At 44.1% G+C, this 25,043-nt stretch overlaps 1 protein-coding gene across 1 annotated transcript in view; it reads right to left on the bottom strand.

Annotated features, from left to right (window-relative positions):
• LOC139374100 (calcium-binding protein 2-like) overlaps positions 1-24,797 on the bottom strand; it is a 46,022-nt gene extending 21,225 nt beyond the window's left edge. The window contains exons 1-2 of the mRNA XM_071115091.1: positions 24,700-24,797; positions 20,485-20,667 (exon numbers count right to left, since the gene is read on the bottom strand). Of these exons, the coding sequence (XP_070971192.1) occupies positions 20,485-20,667; positions 24,700-24,762 (246 nt within the window). The 5' untranslated portion in view covers positions 24,763-24,797. The remainder of the gene's footprint in view (positions 1-20,484; positions 20,668-24,699) is intronic.
• Between the last annotated feature and the right edge of the window lie 246 nt (positions 24,798-25,043).

Raw genomic sequence — 25,043 nt, forward strand, 5'->3', positions numbered from 1 at the left:
TTCTAATCTATCCCAGAATTGAGCTCTTCAGCCACCAATAGAACACTACTGATGTTGATGATAATCAAGATAATAATCCAGCCAATGAGGTCCTCCTAACTGCTGAATCAATGATTCGATTGGTCTATTGAGAGACTAGGTTGCCATGCGGTCGCCATGTGTCTCTGGTCAACGCTCCTTGAATTGGTGGGAACCCTCACACATGGTGCTACCGGCAGGATAAATTAGGAGAGCAAGGTGATTCTATAGTCGGTTTATTTCTCTCTCTCTCTCTCTCCCTCTCTCTCTCTCTCTCTCTCTCTCTCTCTCTCTCTCTCTCTCTCTCTCTCTCTCTTTCACTCCATTTATGTTCCCTTGATTACCCTCAATTTAGTCAATATCAGCCCTTTATCGTTCTTTTCCTCACTCACTCACTCACTCTGCAAATCACCAGTTTGACAGAATTGAGAGGGAGGGGGGGGAATTAGAGGGGAAACGGGATGCCTTTTTAATCCTCAACATTTCAGATTAAAGGAATAGAGCGATGGGACTAGTAGAAAATGAGGGATGGAGAGGAGGAGATGCCAGAAAGAGGAAATGGAGGGATAGAGAGGAGATGTCAGAAAGAGGAAAGGGAGGGATAGAGAGGAGATGTCAGAAAGAGGAAAGGGAGGGATAGAGAGGAGATGCCAGAAAGAGGAAAGGGAGGGATAGAGAGGAGATGCCAGAAAGAGGAAAGGGAGGGATAGAGAGGAGGAGATGTCAGAAAGAGGAAAGGGAGGGATAGAGAGGAGATGTCAGAAAGAGGAAAGGGAGGGATAGAGAGGAGATGCCAGAAAGAGGAAAGGGAGGGATAGAGAGGAGATGTCAGAAAGAGGAAAGGGAGGGATAGAGAGGAGATGTCAGAAAGAGGAAAGGGAGGGATAGAGAGGAGATGTCAGAAAGAGGAAAGGGAGGGATAGAGAGGAGATGTCAGAAAGAGGAAAGGGAGGGTTAGAGAGGAGGAGATGCCAGAAAGAGGAAAGGGAGGGATAGAGAGGAGGAGATGCCAGAAAGAGGAAAGGGAGGGATAGAGAGGAGGAGATGCCAGAAAGAGGAAAGGGAGGGATAGAGAGGAGGAGATGCCAGAAAAAGGAAAGGGAGGGTTAGAGAGGAGGAGATGCCAGAAAGAGGAAAGGGAGGGATAGAGAGGAGGAGATGTCAGAAAGAGGAAAGGGAGGGATAGAGAGGAGATGTCAGAAAGAGAAAAGGGAGCGATAGAGAGGAGATGTCAGAAAGAGGAAAGGGAGGGATAGAGAGGAGATGCCAGAAAGAGGAAAGGGAGGGTTAGAGAGGAGGAGATGCCAGAAAGAGGAAAGGGAGGGATAGAGAGGAGGAGATGCCAGAAAGAGGAAAGGGAGGGTTAGAGAGGAGGAGATGTCAGAAAGAGGAAAGGGAGCGATAGAGAGGAGATGTCAGAAAGAGGAAAGGGAGATCACAAGGTCCAGGTATAGTAGAACAAAATAAATGTCGAGGATTATCTTTTATTGACTCATTGATGCAAGTGGGTTTGGTCCATTTCCTGCTCATAGTTGTGACGTCAAATGGAGGCAAGGGTTTTTACGGTAAGGGTTTTTACGGTAAGGGTTTTTACGGTAAGGGTTATTGTGGTAGTAGCTTATTCCCGGGGGACGAATTTTGTTGTTTTAAATCATGTGAACACCATTATTGAAAGTGTGGTTTGGTGGTAACATGTATGTTTATGACCTGAATGTGTTTGTGTTCCATTTTCATACCGTCATTGAAGTTGATTGTCAATTAGGTAATTAGTAGGGTTTGCGATGCATTCTGGGTAATGGGTATTGCTACAAGAAGCAAGCCATTGTTTGAGAGAGACAGGCAAGACAGACATATAACAGGGTGGCATGCTGCTGGCTTTACAGGAAATGAAGCCCTGGTGGTCTTCTGTTAGAGTTTTATGTTAATCATGTCAGTTTATTAGACCTGCCTTTCTGTTCATCGTCCTATTTGATTTTGTAAGTAATTGTACAGTTCCCCGGCTCATTTATCCTCACTTAGCAAATAAAAAGCCTCACAATGGCAAGATAAAGCACATCTTCCTCCTATGCCTCCTCACTGTTAAAATCTAACCTCATGGTCAACCTTACACCTCATTTTGCCTCCTCACTGTTAAAATCTAACCTCATGGTCAATCTCACATCTCATTTTGCCTCCTAACTGTTAAAATCTCACCTCATGGTCAATCTCATACCTCATTTTGCCTCCTCACTGTTAAAATCTAACCTCATGGTCAATCTCACATCTCATTTTGCCTCCTAACTGTTAAAATCTAACCTCATGGTCAATCTCACATCTAATTTTGCCTCCTCACTGTTAAAATCTAACCTCATGGTCAATCTCACATCTCATGTTGCCTCCTAACTGTTAAAATCTAACCTCATGGTCAACCTCACACCTCATTTTGCCTCCTCACTGTTAAAATCTAACCTCATGGTCAATCTCACATCTCATTTTGCCTCCTAACTGTTCAAATCTAACCTCATGGTCAACCTCACACCTCATTTTTATTCTATCCATTCTATTTCTATATTCTCCTCTTGCAGATGTTTTGGGTTCTTGGCCAGCTGTTCTTTCTGTGTGGATCTACCCAGCAGGACTTGGGTTCCAACAGAAGATAAAGGCATTGCTTGGATTTAAACAGCCAGCGTAGTAATACAGTTTAAATACTGCTTAAAGCAGGGGTTACATGAGACTCCTGCTTTAGAACATTTAGAATGCAATATCAAGGAACGTTTAGAATGTCTAGGAACAGTTAGAATGTCTAGGAACAGTTAGAATGTCTAGGAACAGTTCGAATGTCTAGGAACATTTAGAATGTCTAGGAATAGTTAGAATGTCTAGGAACAGTTAGAATGTCTAGGAACAGTTAGAATGTCTAGGAACATTTAGAATGTCTAGGAACAGTTAGAATGTCTAGGAACAGTTCGAATGTCTAGGAACATTTAGAATGTCTAGGAATAGTTAGAATGTCTAGGAACAGTTAGAATGTCTAGGAACAGTTAGAATGTCTAGGAACAGTTAGAATGTCTAGGAACAGTTAGAATGTCTAGGAACAGTTAGAATGTCTAGGAACATTTAGAATGTCTAGGAACAGTTAGAATGTCTAGGAACAGTTAGAATGTCTAGGAACAGTTTGAATGTCTAGGAACATTTAGAATGTCTAGGAATAGTTAGAATGTCTAGGAACAGTTAGAATGTCTAGGAACAGTTAGAATGTCTAGGAACATTTAGAATGTCTAGGAACAGTTAGAATGTCTAGGAACAGTTCGAATGTCTAGGAACATTTAGAATGTCTAGGAATAGTTAGAATGTCTAGGAACAGTTAGAATGTCTAGGAACAGTTAGAATGTCTAGGAACAGTTAGAATGTCTAGGAACAGTTAGAATGTCTAGGAACATTTAGAATGTCTTGGAACAGTTAGAATGTCTAGGAACAGTTAGAATGTCTAGGAACAGTTAGAATGTCTAGGAACATTTAGAATGTTTAGGAACCGTTAGAATGTCTAGGAACAGTTAGAATGTCTAGGAACAGTTAGAATGTCTAGGAACATTTAGAATGTTAAGGAACCGTTAGAATGCCTAGGAACAGTTAGAATGTCTAGGAATAGTTAGAATGTCTAGGAACAGTTAGAATGTCAAGTAACAGTTAGAAGCCAACATTGTCTCGTTTTGCCGTGGATGATTGGGAAGAAGATTCTGGCACAAATGAGACAGATGGTATCAGCATTATGAGAAATGGATGAAGAATATGAGGGTGAAAATGTCACAGTGAATTATGATGTAATAGTTGTATTATGAAAAACGATTATGTACTTCATATCTTCATGATCAAATAAGCCCTGAAATTGCTGCTGGAATATGTTCAAGTTGTACATTATGATCATTTGAGAAATTGTCAATTTTTTTCCTCCTAAATGTAATTTGCGTAAGTGTGAGTTTGTGCTGAAAGTGTTTGTGTGTGTGTTTGCTCCACCAGCAGTGTGGTGACTACAGTAGAGAGTAGCTGTGTGTCCAGGCCATTAGAGTAGAGCTGGGCACCACAGCACTAATACCTATTGTCATATTGGAAGGGCAATCACACACACTCCTCCCTCTGTATCTCTCTGTCTTGTTCTATTGCTCTTCGTATCACCCCCTCTCTCTTTCTTCTCTCTCTCTCTCTCTCTCTCTCTCTCTCTCTTTCTCTCTCTCTCTCTCTCTCTCTCTCTCTCTCTGCCTCTATCACTCCCTGTCTCCCTCTGTATCTCTCTCTCTCGTTCTATCGCTCTTTGTATCACCCCCTCTCTCTTTCTTCTCTCTCACCCCCTTGTCACTTCTCTCTCCCTCTATCACTCCCTCTGTCTCCCTCTCTCTCTCTCTGCCTCTCTCTCCCTTCCTGTATTCTGTATCTCCATATTTTGATAGAGCTCCCTCCCTCCCTCTCCCCCTCTCTGTATCAATCTATAGCAAACTGCAATGGAACGTCCCAACACTAACTACAGCACCAAGCCCAGTTTTGCATGAGAGGCTGCAGTACTCAATCTAGACGACTAGAGGCAGTCATTCTAGAGAATCCTCACTAGATGGCAGTCTAACACAATCAGAAGATCAATGGTCACCGTCTGACTCTCCGGTTGAGGACCACTGAGTGTGCAGGCTTGGGTTCCAACTAGGCCAGCTCTGTCAGATCATAGTGAATGCTGTTGAGCAATTTATATACATGTCTTCCTCCGGTTGACCCATTCTTAGGGTAGCCTACCTGAAATAAAGATGGTACTTTTTTTTGTATTATGAGGATGGTTGCACTAATCAAATCAAATCAAATTAAATTTTATTTGTCACATACAGATGGTTAGCAGATGTTAATGCGAGTGTAGCGAAATGCTTGTGCTTCTAGTTCCGACAATGCAGTAATAACCAACAAGTAATCTAACTAACAATTCCAAAACTACTGTCTTGTACACAGTGTAAGGGGATAAAGAATATGTACATAAGGATATATGAATGAGTGATGGTACAGAGCAGCATAGGCAAGATACAGTAGATGGTATCGAGTACAGTATATACATATGAGATGAGTATGTAAACAAAGTGGCACTAGTTCAGGACCTTTTGAGAATTGTAACTTTTTGGTCTCAAAAAACACTTTAGATCAGATTTAATTGTAACATTGTGTCATAAAGAGCCACAGGAGGCTGGTGGCACCTTAATTAGGGAGGATGATCACGTGGTAATGGCTGGAGAGGAATAAGTGTAAAGGCATCAACATCATCCAACACATGGTTTCCTGCCTTTATCATGAGCCGTCCTCCCCACAGCAGCCTCCACTGTAAAGAGGTTAACTAAAAACATGACTAGAGTAAGTGTCAAATAAAATAACAGGGTTGACTGTAACAGGGTTGACTGTAACAGGGTTGACTGTAACAGGGTTGACCGTAACAGGGTTGACCGTAACAGGGTTGACCGTAACAGGGTTGACTGTGACAGGGTTGACTGTAACAGGGTTGACTGTAACAGGGTTGACCGTAACAGGGTTGACCGTAACAGGGTTGACCGTACCAGGGTTGACCGTAACAGGGTTGACTGTAACAGGGTTGACTGTAACAGGGTTGACTGTAACAGGGTTGACCGTAACAGGGTTGACCGTAACAGGGTTGACCGTAACAGGGTTGACTGTAACAGGGTTGACTGGAACAGGGTTGACTGGAACAGGGTTGACCGTAACAGGGTTGACCGTAACAGTATTGACCGTAACAGGGTTGACTGTAACAGGGTTGACCGTAACAGGGTTGACCGTAACAGTATTGACCGTAACAGGGTTGACTGTAACAGGGTTGACCGTAACAGGGTTGACCGTAAACAGGGTTGACTGTAACAGGGTTGACTGTAACAGGGTTGACTGGAACAGGGTTGACTGGAACAGGGTTGACTGTAACAGGGTTGACCGTAACAGGGTTGACTGTAACAGGGTTGACCGTAACAGGGTTGACCGTAACAGGGTTGACCGTAACAGGGTTGACCGTAACAGGGTTAACTGTAACAGGGTTGACTGGAACAGGGTTGACTGGAACAGGGTTGACCGTAACAGGGTTGACCGTAACAGTATTGACCGTAACAGGGTTGACTGTAACAGGGTTGACCGTAACAGGGTTGACCGTAACAGTATTGACCGTAACAGGGTTGACTGTAACAGGGTTGACCGTAACAGGGTTGACCGTAAACAGGGTTGACCGTTACAGAGTTGACGATTTCATCTGCCTTAAATCTCCTAGTGACAGGAGGAATGGAAGCGTGTTGTGTGCAACAGGGAGTGACAACTGAACCCAATATGTGTCTCTTCTTTGTTAAATTGTTCAAGCCTTCCTCTCTATCTAATGGGTTACAGGTGGACACTCCACCAAACAACACACCAGAAAATGACCAGGAAGGGTAGAACCAGCTCGCCTGCTTTACCACGATGGTTTCTGGTTTCTTTTGAAAAGAAAGAGAACAGTTTCACCGTATTAAAAGGAGAGTTCAGTTCACGTAGACGGTGTTGATTTTAAAATGAGAGACAGATGTAAATGAATCACTAATCACATCAAATAAATAATCATATTCAGAAGTTACTTTCTCAAAGCAACAAATAAATAGGGCTTTACAATGATGCTGAAAACTTGGAGAAACGTCAGGGTTCGGTGGGTTAAAATGTTCCTAGAGTTCACAGAGGTGCACGGAGCAAGTCTGTATTCGTAGAAGAAAATCTGATTGATTAAATTCTCCATGTGGTCTGTGTTAAAGTGCACTTCAATTAATATAACAAGATTTTAAAATTCAATATTGGTGCATCATTTCTACTTAAAATATCAAAGGGAGACGAAAGGGAACGTGGAACGACCCCTGAATGACCATGTCTGATAACTGAAGGGCTTCATACAGAACAGGGAAAGAAAGTCCACATTCAGCAAACAGCAGAGAAATTCACATGTAAAACCATAGTCCTCTGACTCCTCGGTGTGATGTCATGTTGTGTTCACAGCTGAGGAATAAACCTACAGTCAAGTAACAACACATGTAACCCCGGATCAAACAGCAGAGGAAATGTGATTGTCTCCTCTTTTCAACGGCATTAAACACAACAGATCTCTTAGGTTGTATCCCAAAAGGCATCCCTATTCCCTATATAGTGCACTACTTTTAACCAGGGCCCAATAGTCGTCCACTATGTAGGGAATAGGGTGCCAGTTTGGGACGCAGGCTTAGACATAGTAGGATGACAGGAGAGAGGGAAGAAACAATCTCATGTCGCAGAGTCAACAACTTTATGATGGTGTTCAGAAGACAGGCCATCCTGACCCTGGCTTAACCTGGACTCTGGATCACAATGCTCTGGAAAGGCACAGAGGTGTGTGTGTGTGTGTGTGTGTGTGTGTGTGTGTGTGTGTGTGTGTGTGTGTGTGTGTGTGTGTGTGTGTGTGTGTGTGTGTGTGTGTGTGTGTGTGTGTGTGTGTGTGTGTGTGAGAGAGAGAGAGACAGAGAGCTTGGGTCTGTGTGTGTGTGTGCTTGCGTAACTACGTGTGTGTGTTCTTACGTGTGTGAGCCTGCGTCTGTCTGCGTGTGTGACTGCTTCCTGACCCTTTCCTCTGAGCCTCTTGAAGGTTGAGCGGAACTTTAATCAAGTTAAATGCAATAGTCTGATGTGTTGTGTGTGTGTCATCTGTTGTAACATCTAGTCATCATCTGTCTAGTCCTACTGACTCACGCAACACTGATTCATTCACTAGTTCATCTGTCTCATGGGTTTTCCATCAAAAGACACATTTGTATATTTTCCACTGCAAGATACATCTCCCCGATCTTTCCTCCTCTCCTCTCTTTCCTCCTCTCCTCTCTTTCATCCTCTCCTCTCTTTCCTCCTCTCCTCTCTCTCCTCCTCTTCTCTCCCCTCTCTCCTCCTCTCCTCTCTCCCCTCTCTCATTCTCTCCCCTCTTTCCTCCTCTCCTCTCTCTCCTACCTCTTCTCTCTCCCCTCTCCTTCTCTCCTCTCTCTCCTCCCTTTCCTCTATCTCCCTCTCTCCTCTCTCTCCTCCTCTCCTTCGTTTCCTCTCCTCCTCTCCTCCTCTCCTCTCTCTCCTCTCTCTCCTCTTCTCCTTCGTTTCCTCTCTCTCCTCCTCTCCTTGGTTTCCTCTCTTCCTCTCCTCTCGCTCATCCTCTCCTTCCTTTCCTCTCTCTCCTTCTCTCCTCTCTCTCATCTCTCCTCTTCTCCTTCCTTTCCTCCTCTCCTTCGTTTCCTCTCTCTCCTCCTCTCCTCACTCTCCTCTCTCTCCTCCTTGGTTTCCTCTCCTCCTTGGTTTCCTCTCCTCCTCTCCTCTCTCTTCCTCTCCTTCCTTTTCCCTCTCTCCTCCTCTTCGCTCTCTCCTCCTCTCCTCTATCTCCTCCTTTCCTTCCTCTCCTCTCTCTTCTACCTCTCCTCTCTCTCCTCATCTCCTTCCTTTCCTCTCCTCTCTCCTCCTCTCCTTGCTCTCCTCCTCTCCTACTCTCCTACCTCTCCCCTCTCTCTAGTACACATATCCAGGCATCAGATATCTCAGAATGAACTGTGAAACAAATAAACACTCACACACATATTATAGTTCTACACTACATCAACAATTGAGGCCAACAGCAGCAGCAGCATGTCGTTGCTTGTTCATATGGAAGTTGACAGGTTTTAGATTGTCATCACAGAAGATACCATCATTATATATATATATTGTGTTGGTTCTTGTATGTGTAGTAGGTACATGCATGTATAGCTTTGTACACTCTGGGCAGGTTTGATCAATTAGCTCAGTTGGTCAGGTGTGAAGCCTAGCTGGAAGAAAACCCTGCAGTTCCTGCAGCACTCCTGGTACAGGGTTACGTACCCCTGATCTAGTCTGTTACTTTAACAATGATGTCTCTTCCTGTCTTTCTATCTCTTCTTATCTCTTCTATCTCCGTCTCACTCGCTCTCTCTATGTCTATCTCTCACTCTCTATTTCTCTCTCTCACTCTCACTCTCTCTCACTCTCTCTCACTCTCTCTCACTGGATTGTTTCATATTTCCCATTGATACTCCCACGCTCTCCATAATTTCCTATAGACCTGTAGTGTGTAGTGTGATTGTGTTTTCTTCATCTGCTGTATATGAGATTTGCGTTGTCTGGTATGTTCTAGAATGATTGGAATGGATTACAATAGGGCCACAATGACAGAAGGAGAGCGAGACCAGAGAGAAAGACAGTGGGCTAGAAAGACAGTGAGAGAGAGGGAGGGAGGGATAGAGAAATAGAGAGAGATAATCACTTATATTCTGTATGACAGCTGTCAAACGACTATGTCAGATCAGCTCAGCTTGTTTGAACTGTCTGTCTATATATACAGTGGGGAGAACAAGTATTTGATTCACTGTACACTTCCACTGTGAGAGACAGCATCTAAAACAGACTGTGGTCCCAGCTCTCTTCGGGTCATTGACCAGGTCCTGCCGTGTAGTTCTGGGCTGATCCCTCACCTTCCTCATAAAATGCAAATTACAGTGCCTTGCGAAAGTATTCGGGCCCCTTGAACTTTGCGACCTTTTGCCACATTTCAGGCTTCAAACATAAAGATATAAAACTGTATTTTTTTGTGAAGAATCAACAACAAGTGGGACACAATCATGAAGTGGAACGACATTTATTGGATATTTCAAACTTTTTTAACAAATCAAAAACTGAAAAATTGGGCGTGCAAAATTATTCAGCCCCCTTAAGTTAATAATACTTTGTAGCGCCACAATTTGCTGCGATTACAGCTGTAAGTCGCTTGGGGTATGTCTCTATCAGTTTTGCACATCGAGAGACTGAAATTTTTTCCCATTCCTCCTTGCAAAACAGCTCGAGCTCAGTGAGGTTGGATGGAGAGCATTTGTGAACAGCAGTTTTCAGTTTTTTTCCACAGATTCTCGATTGGATTCAGGTCTGGACTTTGACTTGGCCATTCTAACACCTGGATATGTTTATTTTTGAACCATTCCATTGTAGATTTTGCTTTATGTTTTGGATCATTGTCTTGTTGGAAGACAAATCTCCGTCCCAGTCTCAGGTCTTTTGCAGACTCCATCAGGTTTTCTTCCAGAATGGTCCTGTATTTGGCTCCATCCATCTTCCCATCAATTTTAACCATCTTCCCTGTCCCTGCTGAAGAAAAGCAGGCCCAAACCATGATGCTGCCACCACCATGTTTGACAGTGGGGATGGTGTGTTCAGCTGTGTTGCTTTTACGCCAAACATAACGTTTTGCATTGTTGCCAAAAAGATCTGACCAGAGCACCTTCTTCCACATGTTTGGTGTGTCTCCCAGGTGGCTTGTGGCAAACTTTAAACGACACTTTTTTATGGATATCTTTAAGAAATGGCTTTCTTCCTGCCACTCTTCCATAAAGGCCAGATTTGTGCAATATACGACTGATTGTTGTCCTATGGACAGAGTCTCCCACCTCAGCTGTAGATCTCTGCAGTTCATCCAGAGTGATCACGGGCCTCTTGGCTGCATCTCTGATCAGTCTTCTCCTTGTATGAGCTGAAAGTTTAGAGGGACGGCCAGGTCTTGGTAGATTTGCAGTGGTCTGATACTCCTTCCATTTCAATATTATCGCTTGCACAGTGCTCCTTGGGATGTTTAAAGCTTGGGAAATCTTTTTGTATTCAAATCCGGCTTTAAACTTCTTCACAACAGTATCTCGGACCTGCCTGGTGTGTTCCTTGTTCTTCATGATGCTCTCTGCGCTTTTAACGGACCTCTGAGACTATCACAGTGCAGGTGCATTTATACGGAGACTTGATTACACACAGGTGGATTGTATTTATCATCATTAGTCATTTAGGTCAACATTGGATCATTCAGAGATCCTCACTGAACTTCTGGAGAGAGTTTGCTGCACTGAAAGTAAAGGGGCTGAATAATTTTGCACGCCCAATTTTTCAGTTTTTGATTTGTTAAAAAAGTTTGAAATATCCAATAAATGTCGTTCCACTTCATGATTGTGTCCCACTTGTTGTTGATTCTTCACAAAAAAATACAGTTTTATATCTTTATGTTTGTAGCCTGAAATTTGGCAAAAGGTCGCAAAGTTCAAGGGGGCCGAATACTTTCGCAAGGCACTGTAATTACTTAAAAATCATACAATGTGATTTTCTGGATTTTTGTTTTAGATTCCGTCTCTCACAGTTGAAGTGTACCTATGATAAAAAATTACAGACCTCTACATGCTTTGTAAGTAGGAAAACCTGCAAAATCGGCAGTATATCAAATACTATTTCTACCCACTGTATATATCTATGATTTATCTTATTTTTACAGCACCTTCAGCACCCTTACTTCCCACAGCTATGGAAATTGGCCTTTACTACAGTAGTCCAGAGAAACAAATTAATTAACACATTCATGAAAAGGCAAAACAAACAGTACAAAAATGAATCATAACATTTTGAAGTGTCTGTCCTATATCTTTGAGACATAAGAAAGCTCAGGAAATACTGTGTATATTTATTTTTTGGACACACAGTTATCTCCTTTTTTGTGTTACTTCCATGTATTTTTTGACCCGGTACTGGGTTACCTTCAGGTTACCTTCAGACGAGTCCCGTCCCGGGTCTTAGAGCAAACAGAGAACCCCATCGTGTTAGATATCTCCAGCTTAAACAGACACGTGTGTCAATCGACTCGATTTGAACCATCTCCTTTCTTAATGTTACTTTTCATGTAGTGTTTCCTAAGTGTTATTTTGAACTATTTCCTGTAGTTTTTCCTAAGTGTTATTTTGAACTATTTCCTGTAGTTTTTCCTAAGTGTTATTTTGAACTATTTCCTGTAGTTTTTCTTAAGTATTATTTTGAACTATTTCCTGTAGTTTTTCCTATGCTAGGTCCTAAGACGAGTCTTTAACCACCTTCTAGTCTCATCTGAGAGTGAATCTGTCTGTAAAGGCATCATTTTATCCTCTGAGTGGTTTAATTTCACCACCATAACCCTCCCTCCATCCCTCCATCCCTCTCAATGATTCCCAATCAATCTATCTTCCCTTTTTCACCTCTCCCTCATCCCAGGGCAGCAGGAAGCCTAGCGGTTGAGAGTGTTTGAATCCCGGAGCCAACTAGGTGGAAAATCAGTGACCATGAGCAAGGCACTTAACCCTAATTGCTCCTTTAAGTCTCTATGGATAACAGCGTCTACTAAATTACAAAAATGTCAATGTAAAACTTTTCTGATAATTTTTGTTGTTTTTGTCCTTCTGTCAATAGCTCTGTTGCCATGGAGATCAATGACTTGCAGAGCAACAGGCAGAAGGAAAGAATGAAAGATAGAAATCACCCTTTAAGGAAATCAGAACTACAGGGGGTTGAGGTAGAAATCCCCTTTAAGGAAATCAGAACTACAGGGGGTTGAGGTAGAAATCCCCTTTAAGGAAATCAGAACTACAGGGGGTTGAGCTAGAAATCACCTTTAAGGAAATCAGAACTACAGGGGGTTGAGGTAGAAATCACCTTTAAGGAAATCAGAACTACAGGGGGTTGAGGTAGAAATCACCTTTAAGGAAATCAGAACTACAGGGGGTTGAGGTAGAAATCCCCTTAGGAATTCATGTTTTGGAATGTTTTTTGTTTGTTGTTGCTGTAAATCCATACTGACCCCCCTTGAGTCCCAAATGGCACCATATTCCCTACATAGTGCACACATTTTGACCATCAGCCCTATGGGATCTCCTTCAAAGTAGTGCATTATGTAGGGAACAGGGTGCCATTTGAGACACTCTCCTAGCCCTCACTAAAACACTAATCTGGAACCATGACTGTTACCATAACAACACACCTTCAATGGTACCATTCAGTCTGATTGTCAGTATTGCTGGCAGGCCCCTAGCATTGTATCCATTCAGGAGAAGTCTCAGGAGTCGTAGTATCAATGACAACTGTCCATCTCTCTCTCTCTCTCTCTCTCTCTCTCTGTCTGTTTATGTGTGTGTCACCCTATTAGGTCTGGAAGTGTTAAATAACTACAGTGACTCAGTGAGAACCCTGTCTATTCTCTACATGACTCCTGATGATATATGGGGAGTCTTATGTAGTCCTGTAAATGTTGTAACATAATGGTACTGCAGTCGGAGTCAAATGAGTCAGCAAGACATCTGTGGACATGTTCGATTAATATAATGACTGTTTCCCCTCTTTCTCTCGCTCTCTCTCCCCCTTTCTCTCATTCTCTCTCTCCCTCCCTCTTTTTCTCTCTCTCTCCTCTCTCTCTTCCAGTGTCTCGCATTCATCTCATCTTCTGTTCCACCTACTTCAGGTGAACATTGAACATTAGTGAACATTGAACATTAGTGAACATTGAACATTGAACATTGAACATTGACATTGTATTTAATTCAAAGCTTTATTTTTCATGGTCAAAGCATTATGGTTTATTTCCTCCACCACCTAATCTGTTGTTTCTCAGTGTACGGTGTGTTAACATGAAGGGCTGATGAACAGCGGTTACAACAGAAAGATGTTGCTTCATGACGAGTTTGGAGGGTACTATGGTGTTAAATGCTGAGCTAATGACGAGTTTGGAGGGTACTATGGTGTTAAATGCTGAGCTAATGACGAGTTTGGAGGGTACTATGGTGTTAAATGCTGAGCTAATGACGAGTTTGGAGGGTACTATGGTGTTAAATGCTGAGCTGTAGTTGATGAACAGCATTCTCACATAGGTATTCCTCTTGCCCAGATAGGTTAGGGCAGTGTGCAGTGTGGTTGCGATTGGGTCGTCTGTGGACCTATTGGGGCGGTAAACAAATTGGAGTGGGTCTAGGGTGTCAGGTAGGGTGGAGGTGATATGGTCCTTGACTAGTCTCTTAAAGAGTGCTACGGGGTGGTAGTCATTTAATTCAGTTACCTTAGCTTTCTTGGGGACAAGAATAATGGTGGCCATCTTGAAGCATGTGGGAACAGCAGACTGGGATAAGGATTGATTGAATATGTCCATAAACACACCAGCCAGCTGGTCTGCGCATGCTCTGAGGACGCGACTAGTGATGCCGTCTGGGCCTGCAGCCTTGCGAGGGTTGAAATGTTTAAATATTTTACTCATGTTGGCTGCAGAGAAGAAGAGCATGCAGGTTTTGGTAGAGGACCGTGTCAGTGGCACTGTATTGACCTCAAAGCGAGCAAAGAAGTTGTTTAGTTTGTTTGGGAGCAAGACATTGTGGTCCGCGACGGGGCTGGTTTTTCTTTTGTAGTCCGTGATTGACTGTAGACCCTGCCACATACCTCTCGTGTCTGAGCCGTTGAATTGCGACTCTACTTTGTCTCTATACTGACGCTTAGCTTGTTTGATTGTCTTGCGGTGGGAAAAGCTACTCTGTATGTATTCGGTCATGTTTCCGGTCACCTTGCCCTGATTAAAAGCAGTGGTTCGCACTTTCAGTTTTGCACGAATGCTGCCATCAATCCACGGTTTCTGGTTGGGGAATGTTTTGATAGACGCTGTGGGTACAACATCACCGACATCACCACACTTGCAAATAAACTCGCTCACCGAATCAGCGTATTCATCAATGTTATGGTTCGACGCTTTGCGGAAAACATATCCCAGTCTCGACCCCGCCTTGTGCAACTGGGTCCTGAAGATCCTCAACACAGGGGCCCCACAAGGGTGAGTTCTCAGCCCTCTCCTGTACTCCCTGTTCACCCATGACTGCGTAGCCATGCACGCTTCCAACTCAATCATCAAGTTTGCAGACGACACTACAGTGGTAGGCTTGATTACCAACAATGACGAGACGGCCTACAGGGAGGAGGTGAGGGCCCTCAGAGTGTGGTGTCAGGATAATAACCTCACACTCAATGTCAACAAAACAAAGGAGATGATCGTGGACTTCAGGAAACAGCAGAGGGAGCAGCCCCCTATCCACATCGACGGGACAGTAGTGGAGAGGGTGGAAAGTTTTAAGTTCCTCTGCGTACACATCACGGACAAACTGAAATGGTCCACCCACACAGACAGCGTGGTGAAGAAGGCGCAGCAGCGCTTCTTCAACCTCAGGAGGCTGAAGAAATTCGGCTTCTCACCAAAAACACTGACAAACTTTACAGATGCGCAATCGAGAGCATCCTGTCGGGCTGTATCACCGTCTGGTACGGCAACTGCTCCGCCCACAACCGTAAGGCTCTCCAGAGGGTAGTGAGGTCTGCACAACGCATCACCGGGGGAAAACTACCTGCCCTCCAGGACACCTACACCACCCGATGTCACAGGAAGGCCAAGAAGATCATCAAGGACAACAACCACCCGAGCCACTGCCTGTTCACCCCGATATCATCCAGAAGGTGAGGTCAGTACAGGTGCATCAAAGCAGGGACCGAGAGACTGAAAAACAGCTTCTATCTCAAAGGCATCAGACTGTTAAACAGCCACCACTAACATTGAGTGGCTGCTGCCAACATACTGACTTAATATCTAGCCACTTTAATAATGGAAAAATGTATGTAATAAATGTATCACTAGCCACTTTAAACAATTCCACTTTATATAATGTTTACATACCCTACATTATTCTTTCATATGTACATACTGTACTCTGTACCATCTAATGCATCTTGCCTATGCCATTCGGCCATCACTCATTCATACATTTTTATGTACATATTCTTATTCATTCCTTTACACTTGTGTGTATAAGATAGTTGTTGTGAAATTGTTAGGTTAGATTACTTGTTAGATATTACTGCATGGTCGGAACTAGAAGCACAAGCATTTCACTACACTCGCATTAACATCTGCTAACCATGTGTATGTGACAAATACATTTGATTTGATTTGAACAATCAATCCTACTATCTATGCTGCTCTGCTACACTCTCTATAAACACTATACTGCTTCCTCTATCTATAAACAATACACTGCTTCCTCTGTCTATAAACACTATACTGCTTCCTCTGTCTATAAACACAATACTGCTTCCTCTGTCTATAAACACTATACTGCTTCCTCTGTCTATAAACACTATACTGCTTCCTCTGTCTATAAACACTATACTGCTTCCTCTGTCTATAAACACTATACTGCTTCCTCTGTCTATAAACACTATACTGCTTCCTCTGTCTATAAACACTATACTGCTTCCTCTGTCTATAAACACTATACTGCTTCCTCTGTCTATAAACACTATACTGCTTCCTCTGTCTATAAACACTATACTGCTTCCTCTGTCTATAAACACTATACTGCTTCCTCTATCTATAAACAATACACTTCTATAAACACTATACTGCTTCCTCTGTCTATAAACACTATACTGCTTCCTCTGTCTATAAACACTATACTGCTTCCTCTGTCTATAAACACTATACTGCTTCCTCTGTCTATAAACACTATACTGCTTCCTCTGTCTATAAACACTATACTGCTTCCCATGTCTATAAACACAATACTGCTTCCTCTGTCTATAAACACTATACTGCTTCCCATGCCTATAAACACAATACTGCTTCCTCTGTCTATAAACACTATACTGCTTCCTCTGTCTATAAACACTATACTGCTTCCCATGCCTATAAACACAATACTGCTTCCTCTGCCTATAAACACTATACTGCTTCCTCTGTCTATAAACACTATACTGCTTCCTCTGTCTATAAACACTATACTGCTTCCTCTGTCTATAAACACTATACTGCTTCCCATGTCTATAAACACTATAATGCTTTCTCTGCCTATAAACCCTAAGAACAGTGCTTACATAAGATAACTACACTTCCTTACGTAAGGTCAACCCTGGTGTCATAATCAGAATTGTTTTATTGCTGCAGCTTTTTCCCAATCTGGCAGTTGGGTGCGGGGAGCGTTTGATTAGGTCTGATTTAGCGGCATCCCAACTCTGGGGTGATTACTTTTGTCTGACTCACTATGCCCTGAGAACAAGAGGTCACTGATAGGATTAGATGATTAGAAATAGAATTAATGGATCGGTCGTATCATTGACTTCAATGAGGACGCCTGTTCTATTCATAATTTTTCAATGCATTTAATCCTGCAGAAAAACTTGGCCCAGGGAACAATGGGTCAGGAACACTGACATTCATTCTCTCTTCTCTTTCTCTTTATTTCCCCGTCTCTTTATTGCTCTCCTCCCTCTCTTTTCATTCACTCTCTCTCTCTCTCTCTCTCTCTCTCTCTCTCTCTCTCTCTCTCTCTCTCTCTCTCTCTCTCTCTCTCTCTGTCTCTCTCTCTCTCACTCTCTCTCTCTCTCTCTCTCTCTCTCTCTCCTCTCTCTCTGTCTCTCTCTCTCTCACTCCTCTCTCTCTCTCTCTCTCACTCCTCTCGCTCTTCTCTCTCTTCTCTCTTTCTCCTCTCTCTCTCTTTTCCTCACTCTCTCCACTCTCTCTCTCTCTCTCTCTCTCTCTCTCACTCCTCTCTCTCTCACTCCTCTCTCTCTCTCTTCTCTCCTTTCCTCTCTCTCTTCTCTCTTCTCTCTCCTCTCTCTTCTCTCTCCTCTCTCTCTCTCTCTTTTCCTCTCTCTCTCCTCTCTTCTCTCTCTCTGTAGCTCTCGTTCTCTTGTACTATGTCTCTGGTCTTGGTGAAGGTACTCCACATCTGAGAACTAAACCCAGGAAAAGTGTTTGAACAGACTAAACAATTGTTATTTGTGTGTGAGTGTCTTCTCTCATTTAATATTATCACAGAAGAGTGCTCCAACTACTTTTCTATGCAACCACATGAAACCAGACTGGAATAAGTCACAAGTAAAGAAACCCAAAGTTACAGAGACAGACCAACAGTAAAGATGTCACAGACGTATAAGGACTCTCACAAGTCAAGTGACCTACAACTAAATGCCTTGACAAGTACTCTGCCAGGCTAGCACTCCCTCAGGTAGACTCCAACAGGTAAGGATTCCCCCAGGTAAAGACTACACCAAGTAAGAACTCCCCCAAGTAAGGACGCTCGCAGGTAAGGAGGTCTGTAGGTAAGGACTCCCCAAGGTAAGGACTTCCTCAGGCAATGCCATCTGTAGGTAAGGACTCCCCCAGGTAAGGACTCTCCCAGGAAAAGACTCCCCTAGGTAAGGACTTCCCCAGGTAAGGACTCCCCCAGGTAAGGACTCCCCCAGGTAAGGACTCCCCCAGGCAAGGACTCCCCAAGGCAAGGACTCCCCCAGGTAAGGACTCCCCCAGGTAAGGACTTCCTCAGGTAAGGACTCCCCCAGGTAAGGATTCCCCCAGGTAAAGACTCCCCCTCAGGTAAGGACGTCTGTAGGTAAGGACTCCCCCAGGTAAGGACTCCCCCAGGTAAGGACTCCTCCAGGAAAATACTTCTCCAGGTAAGGACTCTCCCAGGTAAGGACTCCCCCAGGTACAGATTCCCCCAGATAAAGACTCCCCCAGGTACAGATTCCCCCAGATAAAGACTCCCCAAGGTAAGGATTCCCTCAGGTAAAGACTCCCCCAGGTAAGGATTCCCCCAGGTAAAGACTCCCCCAGGTAAGGACTCCCTCGGGTAAAGACTCCCCCAGGTATGGACTCCCTCGTGTAAAGACTCCCCCAGGTAATGATTCCCCCAGGTAAAGACTCCCCCAAGTAAGAACTCCCTAAGGTAAAGTCTCCCCAGGTAAGAACTCCCCCAAGTAAGGACTCTTGCAGGTAAGGAGGACTGTAGGTAAGGACTCCCCAAGGTAAGGACTCCCCCAGGTAAGGACTTCCTCAGGGAATGCCATCTGTAGGTAAGGACTCCCCCAGGTAAGGACTCTCCCAGGAAAAGACTCCCCCAGGTAAGGAATTCCCCAGGTAAGGACTCTCCCAGGTAAGGACTCCCCCAGGTAAGGACTCCCCCAGGCAAGGACTCCCCAAGGCAAGGACTCCCCCAGGTAAGGACTCCCCCAGGTAAGGACTTCCTCAGGTAAGGACTCCCCCAGGTAAGGATTCCCCCAGGTAAAGACTCCCCCTCAGGTAAGGACGTCTGTAGGTAAGGACTCCCCCAGGTAAGGACTCCCCCAGGTAAGGACTCCTCCAGGAAAATACTTCTCCAGGTAAGGACTCTCCCAGGTAAGGACTCCCCCAGGTACAGATTCCCCCAGATAAAGACTCCCCCAGGTACAGATTCCCCCAGATAAAGACTCCCCAAGGTAAGGATTCCCTCAGGTAAAGACTCCCCCAGGTAAGGATTCCCCCAGGTAAAGACTCCCCCAGGTAAGGACTCCCTCGGGTAAAGACTCCCCCAGGTATGGACTCCCTCGTGTAAAGACTCCCCCAGGTAATGATTCCCCCAGGTAAAGACTCCCCCAAGTAAGAACTCCCTAAGGTAAAGTCTCCCCAGGTAAGAACTCCCCCAAGTAAGGACTCTTGCAGGTAAGGAGGACTGTAGGTAAGGACTCCCCAAGGTAAGGACTCCCCCAGGTAAGGACTTCCTCAGGGAATGCCATCTGTAGGTAAGGACTCCCCCAGGTAAGGACTCTCCCAGGAAAAGACTCCCCCAGGTAAGGAATTCCCCAGGTAAGGACTCTCCCAGGTAAGGACTCCCCCAGGTAAGGACTCCCCCAGTTAAGGACTTCCCCATGTAAGGACTCTCCCAGGTAAGGATTTACTCAGGTAAGGACTCCCCCAGGTAAGGATTCCCCCAGGTAAGGACTCCCCCAGGTAAGGACTTCCTCAGGTAAGGACTCCCCCAGGTAAGGACTCCCTCGGGTAAGGACTCCCCAAGTAAAGACTCCCCCAGGTAAAGACTTCCCCAGGTAAGGACTCCACCAGGTAAGGACTCCCCCAGGTAAGGACTCCCCCAGGTATGGACTCCCCAGGTAAAGACTCCCCCAGGTAAGGACTTCCTCGGGTAAGCACTCCCCAGGTAAAGACTCCCCCAGGTAAGGACTTCCCCAGGTAAGGAGTCCCCCAGGTAAGGACTTCCCCAGGTAAAGACTCCCTCAGGTAAGGACTTCCCCAGGTAAGGACTTCCCAAGGTAAAGAGATCCCCAGGTAAAGACTCTAACAGGAAAGGACTTTCTCAGGTAAGGACTCCCCCAGGTAAGGACTCCCCCAGGTAAGGACTCCCCCAGGTAAGGACTCCCCAGGTAAAGACTCCCCCAGTTAAGGACTCCCCCAGGTAAGGACTCCCCCAGGTATGGACACCCCAGGTAAAGAATCCCCCAGGTAAGGACTTCCTCGGGTAAGCACTCCCCAGGTAAAGACTCCTCCAGGTAAGGACTCCCCCAGGTAAGGACTTCCCCAGGTAAGGACTTCCCCAGGTAAGGACTCCCCCAGGTAAGGACTTCTCCAGGTAAAGACTCCCCCAGGTAAGGACTCACCCAGGTAAGGACTTCCCCAGGTAAAGACTTCCCCAGGTAAAGACTCTAACAGGATAGGACTTTCTCAGGTAAGTACTCCCCCAGGTAAGGACTCCCACCGGTAAAGACTCTAACAGTTGAGTCGCTCCACCTGTCCCAGTATTATACCTGTCCGAAGACGGAGGCGATGATGGGTTTGAGCCTCCTCCTCTCGGGGGTCTTGAGCCCCCAGGTCTCCTCTGGTGCCTCTGTAGCGGTGGACAGACTTCTGGTCTTAGTCTTCTTAGAAGGCCTCTTTATGCTGCAGGAGCTCCATCTCCTCAACTTCTCTATCTTCTTCTTGATGGAGCCCTGACAGACAGACAGAGACGTATGTGAATCAGGATACAGTGTATGTCCTAGGTAAAGATGCTCAGATGGGGAGATAAAGAGATGGTTAGGATACAGTGTATGTCCTAGGTAAAGATGCTCAGATGGGGAGATAAAGAGATGGTTAGGATACAGTGTATGTCCTAGGTAAAGACGCTCAGACTGAGATGTTAGAATATACAGATGTGCTACCTTAATTTGATCATTCTGTTGTCCCAGATCATTTTCCTGCTCAGCAAAATGCAAATTGTACTGTATTCAAGGTTTTAAGAGGCTTCTAAAGTTTGTAATTTCCACTGAAATGTATCAATCCCTACACATGTCCATTAACTAATACATTTCCTGTTGCTGCAGGATTGGTTTTCTGCTGCGAGAAGCAGGGTCAAATTAAGATAGCACATCTGTCCTGGAGAAAGAGACAAAGACAGACGAATGTTGACCTGTATGTGTCTTGGGTAAAGACACACAGACAGAGATGGAGATACGTTCATGATACCTTATGATACAGGACCCAAACAGAGAGTTAACTGATGTTCTGATACAGGACCCAGACAGAGAGTTAACTGATGTTCTGATACAGGACCCAGACAGAGAGTTAACTGATGTTCTGATACAGGACCCAAACAGAGAGTTAACTGATGTTCTGATACAGGACCCAGACAGAGAGTTAACTGATGTTCTGATACAGGACCCAGACAGAGAGTTAACTGATGTTCTGATACAGGACCCAGACAGAGAGTTAACTGATGTTCTGATACAGGACCCAAACAGAGAGTTAACTGATGTTCTGATACAGCACACAGAGAGTTAACTGATGTTCTGATACAGGACCCAGACAGAGAGTTAACTGATGTTCTGATACAGCACACAGAGAGTTAACTGATGTTCTGATACAGCACACAGACAGAGAGTTAACTGATGTTCTGATACAGGACCCAAACAGAGTGTTAACTGATGTTCTGATACAGGACCCAAACAGAGAGTTAACTGATGTTCTGATACAGGACCCAAACAGAGTGTTAACTGATGTTCTGATACAGCACACAGAGAGTTAACTGATGTTCTGATACAGGACCCAGACAGAGAGTTAACTGATGTTCTGATACAGGACCCAGACAGAGAGTTAACTGATGTTCTGATACAGCACACAGAGAGTTAACTGATGTTCTTATACAGGACCCAGACAGAGAGTTAACTGATGTTCTGATACAGGACCCAAACAGAGAGTTAACTGATGTTCTGATACAGGACCCAAACAGAGAGTTAACTGATGTTCTGATACAGGACCCAAACAGAGTGTTAACTGATGTTCTGATACAGCACACAGAGAGTTAACTGATGTTCTTATACAGGACCTAGACAGAGAGTTAACTGATGTTCTGAAACAGGACCCAGACAGAGAGTTAACTGATGTTCTGATACAGGACCCAAACAGAGAGTTAACTGATGTTCTGATACAGGACCCAGACAGAGAGTTAATTGATGTTCTGATACAGGACCCAGACAGAGAGTTAACTGATGTTCTTATACAGGACCCAGACAGAGAGTTAACTGATGTTCTGATACAGGACCCAAACAGAGTGTTAACTGATGTTCTGATACAGGACCCAGACAGAGAGTTAACTGATGTTCTTATACAGGACCCAAACAAAGAGTTAACTGATGTTCTGATACAGCACACAGAGAGTTAACTGATGTTCTTATACAGGACCCAAACAGAGAGTTAACTGATGTTCTGATACAGAACCCAAACAGAGAGTTAACTGATGTTCTGATACAGCACACAGAGAGTTAACTGATGTTCTGATACAGAACCCAAACAGAGAGTTAACTGATGTTCTTATACAGGACCCAGACAGAGAGTTAACTGATGTTCTGATACAGGACCCAGACAGAGAGTTAACTGATGTTCTGATACAGGACCCAGACAGAGAGTTAACTGATGTTCTGATACAGGACCCAAACAGAGAGTTAACTGACAGTGCTGTATGTTCTGATATAGAAAGTATATAGCCTCCAGTTATGTAGTAGGTGTGAGTGAAGACTCACAATAGGCCACTTTACTACTGTACTAGAAGACTCACAGTAGGGCACTATACTACTGTACTAGAAGACTCACAGTAGGGCACTATACTACTGTACTAGAATACTCACAATGGGGCACTATAATACTGTACTAGAAGACTCAAAGTAGGGCACTATACTACTGTACTAGAAGACTCACAGCAGGGCACTATACTACTGTACTAGAAGACTCACAATAGGGCACTATAATACTGTACTAGAAGACTCACAATGGGGCACTATAATACTGTACTAGAAGACTCACAATGGGGCACTATAATACTGTACTAGAAGACTCACAGTAGGGCACTATACTACTGTACTAGAAGACTCACAGTAGGGCACTATACTACTGTACTAGAATACTTACAATGGGGCACTATAATACTGTACTAGAAGACTCACAGTAGGGCACTATACTACTGTACTAGAAGACTCACAGTAGGGCACTATACTACTGTACTAGAAGACTCACAGTAGGGCACTATACTACTGTACTAGAAGACTCACAATAGGGCACTATAATACTGTACTAGAAGACTCACAATGGGGCACTATAATACTGTACTAGAAGACTCACAATGGGGCACTATAATACTGTACTAGAAGACTCACAGTAGGGCACTATACTACTGTACTAGAAGACTCACAGTAGGGCACTATACTACTGTACTAGAATACTTACAATGGGGCACTATAATACTGTACTAGAAGACTCACAGTAGGGCACTATACTACTGTACTAGAAGACTCACAGTAGGGCACTATACTACTGTACTAGAAGACTCACAATAGGGCACTATAATACTGTACTAGAAGACTCACAGTAGGGCACTATACTACTGTACTAGAAGACTCACAGTAGGGCACTATACTACTGTACTAGAAGACTCACAGTAGGGCACTATAATACTGTACTAGAATACTCACAATGGGGCACTATAATACTGTACTAGAAGACTCACAGTAGGGCACTATACTACTGTACTAGAAGACTCACAGTAGGGCACTATACTACTGTACTAGAAGACTCACAGTAGGGCACTATAATACTGTACTAGAAGACTCACAATGGGGCACTATAATACTGTACTAGAAGACTCACAAAATGGCCACTATACTACTGTACTAGAAGACTCACAATAGGGCACTATAATACTGTACTAGAAGATTCACAATGGGGCACTATACTACTGTACTAGAAGTTGCTAAGTTATTTCATGCATTAAAACAGGATAAAAAGAGGATGTTTCTTAATCGTTAAGTTCTACGTACGTTTTGGGATGTATAAAGTGATGTTATACTTTATACCCAGTGATTGTTGAGGAATATAACTTAGAAATGCCTCATGAGCTCAGTTCAACTGTCTTACCCCATCAGAACCCAAAGTAAGCTTGTTTACTCTGTTTTTCAACAACATAATTGTAAACAAACAGCCTCAAAACATGGTTAAAAGTATAATTGTTATGTTATGAACTCTCAGTCCCCTGCATCCATAGCTCTGTCTATGAATTTGAGAGTAGTTACATTTCTCCAGCACCAACCCCTTTTTAGCGAAACAGGGGCGAGGAGTACACTTTGTTATTGTTTCAGATGAACATTCCAGCTTTAAACACAAACACAGGACAATTCAGTGTCGAACAAGGATTACGGAATGCATTATGGGAAATGTTCCATCACGGTATATGGCCCTAACAGAGATGACCATTTTCATGGAATCATTGGCTTGGCATTTCAAATAAGGCGTTGAGCTTTGTTTTGCGCGAGATGGATATGATTGGAGTGTCTAAATGACTCTACTTCATAAATGACACACACACACACACACACACACACACACACACACACACACACACACACACACACACACAGACACACACACACACACACACACACACACACACACACACACACACACACAGACACACAGACACACACACACTCTCTTACCTTTTTCTCCAACCTTCCTTCAGGGATGTCTTCCAGGGGTAAGATGCTTCCGGCTTCACTCATCCTTCTAAACAAACTAACACAAATATCAGGCTAACTTCCTCTATCACTCATATGCGGTTTCTCTGACTGGTTCTGTCACTCTCACTCGCGTTTGTTTGTTCACTCTATGTCTTTCTGTCTCATCTGTCACGCTCTCTGTCACACTCTCGTTCTTCTATTCACTCCATCTATATCTCTCACTGTACATCTGCCACTGTTGATCATCTGTGGAGCATCTCTCACATCTCTGTCACCTGTCCCTCCCTCCATCCCTCCACTCTCTCTCTCTCTCTCTCTCTCTC

The sequence above is a fragment of the Oncorhynchus clarkii genome, chromosome 19, assembly GCF_045791955.1.
Source record: "Oncorhynchus clarkii lewisi isolate Uvic-CL-2024 chromosome 19, UVic_Ocla_1.0, whole genome shotgun sequence".
In the NCBI taxonomy this organism is placed as follows: Eukaryota; Metazoa; Chordata; class Actinopteri; order Salmoniformes; family Salmonidae; genus Oncorhynchus; species Oncorhynchus clarkii.